At 50.7% G+C, this 6,399-nt stretch overlaps 2 protein-coding genes across 3 annotated transcripts; one reads left to right on the top strand and one right to left on the bottom strand.

Annotated features, from left to right (window-relative positions):
* Positions 1-1,287: 1,287 nt before the first annotated feature.
* MOAP1 (modulator of apoptosis 1) lies at positions 1,288-3,882 on the bottom strand. The gene is made up of 3 exons (XM_012498110.2): positions 3,769-3,882; positions 3,514-3,669; positions 1,288-3,317 (listed from the first exon to the last, which is right to left on the bottom strand). Exon 3 carries the CDS (start codon positions 3,195-3,197, stop codon positions 2,142-2,144), a length of 1,056 nt encoding a protein of 351 aa, XP_012353564.1. The 5' UTR covers positions 3,198-3,317; positions 3,514-3,669; positions 3,769-3,882; the 3' UTR covers positions 1,288-2,141.
* Positions 3,883-3,896: 14 nt separating this feature from the next.
* On the top strand, positions 3,897-6,043 carry TMEM251 (transmembrane protein 251). Of its 2 annotated transcripts, none has more exons than XM_030804279.1 (2): positions 3,897-3,992; positions 5,214-6,043. In XM_030804279.1, the coding sequence occupies exon 2, from the start codon at positions 5,230-5,232 to the stop codon at positions 5,623-5,625; it is 396 nt and encodes a 131-aa protein (XP_030660139.1). In that variant the 5' UTR covers positions 3,897-3,992; positions 5,214-5,229; the 3' UTR covers positions 5,626-6,043. The 2 variants fall into 2 exon arrangements, with proteins under 2 accessions (XP_030660139.1, XP_003260956.1); XM_003260908.4 differs by having other exon boundaries at positions 3,939-4,445.
* Positions 6,044-6,399: the final 356 nt, after the last annotated feature.

Here is a 6,399-nt window from a genome sequence, read left to right as displayed (position 1 = left end):
ACCTTGAGCTAGATACAGAGTGCCGATTGGTGTATTTACAATCCCTGAGCTAGACATAAAGATTTTCCAAGGCCCCACCAGAGCAGCTAGATAGAGTGTCGATTGGTGCACTCACAAACCTCGAGCTAGACACAGGGCGCTGATTGGTGTGTTTACAATCCCTGAGCTAGACATAAAGGTTCTCCACATCTCCACCAGACTCAGGAGCCCAGCTGGCTTTACCCAGTGGATCCTGCACCAGGGCTGCAGGTGGAGCTGCCTGCCAGTCCCGCGCCGTGCGCTCGCACTCCTCAGCCCTTGGGTGGTCAATGGGACTGGGCACCCTGGAGCAGGGGGTGGCACTCGTTGGGGAGGCTTGGGCCGCACAGGAGCCCATGGAGGGGGTGGGAGGCTCAGGCATGGTGGGCTGCAGGTCCCGAGCCCTGCCCCGTGGGAAGGCAGCTAAGGCCCAGTGAGAAATTGAGCGCAGCGCCGGTGGGCTGGCACTGCTGGGGGACTCAGTACACCCTCCGCAGCCGCTGGTCCGGGTGCTAAGCCCCTCATTGCCCAGGGCTGGCAGGGCCGGCCAGCTGCTCCGAGTGCAGGGCCCGCCAAGCCCACACCCACCCGGAACTCCAGCTGGCCCGCAAGTGGGGCGCGCAGCCCTGGTTCCCGCTGGCGCCTCTCCCTCCACACCTCCCCGCAAGCCGAAGGAGCTGGCTCCCGCCTTGGCCAGCCCAGAAAGGGGCTCCCACAGTGCAGCGGTGGGCTGAAGCGTTCCTCAAGTGCCACCAAAGTGGGAGCCCAGGCAGAGGAGTCGCCGAGAGCGAGCGAGGGCTGTGAGGACTGCCAGCACGCTGTCACCTCTCACTATGTTGCCCAGGCTGTTCTTGAACTCCTGGGTTCAAGCAATCTTCCTGCCTTAGCCTCTCAAAGTGCAAGGATTATACTGCTCAACCTTTCTTCAAGAGGATTAAATGGGAAAGTACATGGAGAAACTTTTAGTCCAATCTTCCAAGCAGCAGCATGCAATGTTCATTTCTTTCCTTCTCCTTCCAAATTTGACACACTGATACATCTGCACTACTTGCACTAATTTGTGCACTGTCTTGTTTCATCCCATTGTTTTACTGCTTCGGTAGAAGGTCCCTTCACTTAGAAAACAGTTTCCTACTCCTGAGCACCAAGAGGAAAGAGTCCAAGAAACTAAGTCTGTGTAGGTTCAGTGGTTTGCAGATTCATGCTTTGGGAACTCTTTATTCACATGAAATCACTCTTGGAACCGTGATATAAACAAAACAGACAAAGTCATTTTGTTAGCATTCCTTTATTTTAGAAGTTCACACCTATCATTTTATAACAATCGTGAAAATGTTACTCAGAACTAGATGTTTTGATGACATACATAGCAGAAATCTGTGGTTCAAGATGGTCATTGCAAACTTAACCAATCTCAGCATTCTATTCTGCCTTTTGTTTTGATTGCACAGAATCAATATAATTCTGATTCATACAGAAAACAACTTAATATCTTAACCTCCGCTCAGGATCTTCATCATAAATGTAGGTCAATACATACCTAAAAATTGTCAATGATCCAACATGGTCACATGTGACATGCTACACTTGCACCTAGTACCAAACAAGCTGATATTTCAATGAGATCTGGTCAGCATATCTCATTGATCACCATATCTCATTTGTCACCAAGCCTGGCCAAAATGGTGAAACCCCGTCTCTACTGATAATGCAAAACTTAGCTGGGCGTGGTGGCACATGCCTGTAGTCCCAGCTACTTGGGAGACTGAGGCAGGAGAATAGCTTAAACCTGGAAGGCGGAGGGTGCAGTAAGCCAAGATGGCACCACTGCACTCCAGCCTGGGTGACAGAACGAGACTCTGTCTCAACAACAACAACAAAGATATTCACAAGGATGAATTTAAATAGGTAAATGGCAGTGTAGAACTACATCCTTCCTAGTCAATTACACCTTTAGGAGACTTTAAATAGGCATAGAAACGACAAAGGGCTTATACTGAGAATTGCACAAAAATGAGTTACTTGGCAGCACAAGGTAGGGACTGTATGTGTCACAAGAGTATATAGACTGTTCTACCTTCATGCTCTACTCATTGCCATATCCCTTCGTGGTTCCCTGAGACTCAGGTGAAATTACCTTCCAATACTGCCTGGAGAAGGGCCTCCTCCTCTTCAGCTGCCTCATAATCCTTTATTAGTACCAATAACTGCAAGAAACCAGGGGCTGGGCCATCCTCTGGCAGATTAAGCTCTTTGCGAATTGTTTTGTGAACTGCCCCAGCAATGACTTGGTCTAGGCGGGCCTGATTCACAGCATCTCTCTCAATTGCTCCTCTCTGTACCAGCTTCTGTAACAAAGGCTCCAGCCTTAGTACATAAGCCGACAACTTTTCCTCATCCTTCTGGTAAGTGGTTAGATATTTGACCTGCAACTCCCTAGGATTATCTGTAACCCCAAATACCTCCTCAAGAGCCTGCAGACATTCATCGACAGTAATTAAAGGATTGTTTATCTTGAGGACACGAATAACATCAAGTGCTGGGCCTCGAAGGCTCTCTAGCAATCGCCTTCTCTTCTCTACATCTGGCACCTGCCACGCCTTTATCATCTGAGTAGTATGAAACATCCAGCGTCCAAATTCTTCTTCTCCTGGTTCTGGAGACTCCCTGCCCGAGAACACTCTCAGCTTTTTATACTTGAAGCATTGCAGGGCAGGCTGAAGAGCCTCTAATGCCTGTGCCAACATAGGGGCCCACATTTCTGGGATCATGCCCTGCTCTGGGTCTAAGGAGCCATTTTCATGTCCCAGAGCTCTGGTCAACTCACCCACTGTCATGCCCTCTCCCGCTAAAAATTCATTTAATCTGCTTAAAAATGTATTATCTGGGTCAGGGGGCTTAAAGATCACTCTCCAGATACCCCCTTTTCCCGGTATCTCCTTAGGGACGAGTGCGTGACTAGTCTCCGCAGTAAGCCCTACTAAGGCTACTTTCCTGTTCTCATCCCTCCTGAACATCCTTCCAAGCAGTCTGTACTCCCCCAAGGGAGCTAAACCAGCCTGCAGAGCCTCCTCGATTTCTGCCACACTGCAGCTCTGGGAGATGCCGGCAATCAATAGCGCTTTCCGAGGGTTCATGTCCATCCCCCTGCACCAGTCTTCTAAAAGCCTCAAAGTCATGGTGCCCGAAATAATAGACTTAAGACCTAAATATTCCAGACCACAGGCGGCCACCGAAATTCAAAGTAATCCTCCGCGGTACCCCAGAGAAATCTTGTCAACGTGCCGAGGTCCAGCAGCCTGCAAGACAGAGCAGACAGGTTAGCTAAAGATGCCAACGTTCAGGGCACGCGTGCAGGCCCCAAACCCCGCGCGCCCTGCCCCCCGCGGCGACGCCAGGGCAGCCGCACTGCGGCGCACGCCCCTCACCCCTCCCAGCCCTGGTGCCTGGCGGATGTCGGGCCTGCAGGGCCGCTTCGGGCCCGCTTCCACTCACCGGGATCTACTGCTCCGTGCCCGCGTCCGTGCGCCGGCGGCCGAGGTGCCTGGCCGGGCCACGACGAGGCGCGGGAGGGCGGGCTCCCCTAGGCTCTGACGGACACTCGGGGGCCAAAGCGACCGATGCCGGTACTCCAGGTGCCTGTGGTGCTGTCTGCAGCGAGAAGTGATGGGGCGATGAGAGGAGTCGCGAGCGGGCACCAGGGGGCAAGGCTGAGGAGCGCTGAGTCGCCAGACCCAGACAGCCACCCACCTGAAGGGACGTGCCGCCACCCGCGCCGCCGGACTTGCGGCTCCAGCCCGGATTCCAGCTGTTTTGGTCTTGCTCGGGGAAGCTGCGCGGCGGGCGGGGGCGATCTGACGTCACGAGGGGGCGGGCCTCGGGGGCGGGGCGCGCGCGCTTCCGGCCCGAGCCGGAAGCCCCGACTGCGGCGGCATCCGGGACGGCGGGCGGGCTGGCCTCCCCGGGACAGGAAGGTGAGATCCGGGACCTCAGCTTTGCAAGCAGGCTCCGCTGGCGACCGCTGACTGGCGCTGGGCTGGTGGCGCTGCAAGGCGGCGAGGCCCGGGCCTGGCGCCGCCTGCGCAGCCTTGGTCGCGGTGTGCCGGCGCTGCAGCGCGGCAGGGGGCGGGGCCGGCCGCCGGGAGGCCCAAGTGGCGGGGACGCCTCCCTGCCGGGTCAGGTCCTCAGAGCGGGTCTCCGGCGGCGGCGACGGGGGCCGGACCGCGCGTGACCCGCCGCAGTCACGCCGTTCTTAATCACTAGTAGCTGGTGCTCCAGGCTGGCGGCGCTCACCTTTCTCCTAGCCGGGTGACCCAGGGGATTTATTTTATGGTGGCTTTCTCTGAAATGCCAAAGCCACCCGATTATTCAGAGCTGAGTGACTCTTTAACGCTTGCCGTGGGAACAGGAAGATTTTCGGGAGCATTGTAAGTGCTTAGGAGTTACTGTCTTAACTTGGGGGCTTGACTTGTAGCACCCTGCGTTCACGTCTGAAGCAGTACTGTTAAGCCAGAAAGTGTTTCACCTGTCAAAGTGAAATGTGCTGTGAGAAACTAGTTTAATTCCACTTTCTGGAGGGCGGGTATTATGGACCTGTTTAAGTAGGATGCAGTGATTTATTCTGAGGGATTCCCGTTAAAAAGCAGAACTCAATATATACTGAAATCAATGGTTTTTTGTTTTTTTGTGTGTGTTTTTTTACTTGATTGTAACTATTACACAAAACAACCTTAAGTTTTACATTTCTTAATAGGTGTTTAATTATTTTAAGTCTTAGGTGTGTTAGTGGGATACTTTAGAATTCTTTTTTTTTTTTTTTTTTTTAGACGGAGTCTTGCTTTGTCGCCCAGGCTGGAGTGCGGTGGCGCGATCTTGGCTCCCCGCAAGCTCTGCCTCCCGGGTTCACGCCATTCTCCTGCCTTAGCCTCCCGAGTAGCTGGGACTACAGGTGCCTGCCACCACGCCCGGCTAATTTTTTTGTATTTTTAGTGGAGACAGGATTTCCCATGTTAGCCAGGATGGTCTCTATCTCCTGACCTCGTGATCCACCCGCCTCAGCCTCTCAAAGTGCTGGGATTACAGGCGTGAGCCACCGCGCCCAGCCCAGAATTCTTGGAGATAAAGCAAGTACATTTGGAGTAGTTGCCGTGACAGCATTACTAGACCCTAATTGTATTTTCTTTTTTAATTTGAAGGCACAGAGCATGGAGAATGATGAACTTCCGTCAGCGGATGGGATGGATTGGAGTGGGATTGTATCTGTTAGCCAGTGCGGCAGCATTTTACTATGTTTTTGAAATCAATGAGACTTATAACAGGCTGGCCTTGGAACACATTCAACAGCACCCTGAGGAGCCCCTTGAAGGAACCACATGGACACACTCCTTGAAAGCTCAATTACTCTCCTTGCCTTTTTGGTTGTGGACAATTATTTTTCTGGTACCTTACTTACAGATGTTTTTGTTCCTATACTCTTGTACAAGAGCTGATCCCAAAACAGTGGGCTACTGTATCATCCCTATATGCTTGGCAGTTATTTGCAATCGCCACCAGGCATTTGTCAAGGCTTCTAATCAGATCAGCAGACTACAACTGATTGACACATAAAATCAGTCACCGTTTTTTCCCTACGATTACAAAACTGCCAGTCCTATATGGGGTCTGATCACAAGACTGCAGTTTCTTCACAGATCTCAGGAAGTTGTGGTGGGGCAGAGGCTTTTTAAAAACATGTGATTAGGGGGCTATCTTTATCTGAATAATAATGAATTTTTAGGTAAAACCTGAGGTAGAGTACTACAAAATCATGTTGATGACTTCAGATTTTGGAAGTTAAATCGTGTCTGTTATTTGCATTCTTTAGAAACTTGACTAAGTACCTGAATTCATATTTCTATTCTACTGTGCAACATAGTGATGATTCAGAAATTTTTCCTTTGGGGAAAAAAAATGAGTATGAACATTTCCATTGTGTTAAATGTAAAAAGGTCCAGACGTGATCATAAAATTTAAATTTTATACAATTCCTTGGCTTGCTTTAAAATTCTTCACACTTAAAACACCGATTCATTCTATTGCAGCTAAGCCAGCTGTTTATACTTGCTGTCAGCTTATGAGGCATTGCTAAAAAATTATTGAGGAAATGGCTGTCTTGATAAGCAGAATTTGTTCCTCTTGGTAATGGCTAAATTATTATTAATGCTTTTAATGGTTTTATTTTTATATTTTTCTCTTTTGTGGAGAGTGGAGTCTCGCTATGTTGCCCAGGCAGGTCTCTAACTCCTGGGCTCAAGCTTTCCTCCCGTCTCTGGCTCCCTAAGTGCTAGGATTACAGGTGTGCGCTACCATGCCCAGCTATTTTTAATTAAAAAAAATTTTTTT

Source organism: Nomascus leucogenys, chromosome 22a (genome assembly GCF_006542625.1).
Source record: "Nomascus leucogenys isolate Asia chromosome 22a, Asia_NLE_v1, whole genome shotgun sequence".
Lineage (NCBI taxonomy): Eukaryota > Metazoa > Chordata > Mammalia > Primates > Hylobatidae > Nomascus > Nomascus leucogenys.
Note: the sequence above shows the minus strand (reverse complement) of the source record. Positions and strands in the feature narration are given on the sequence as shown.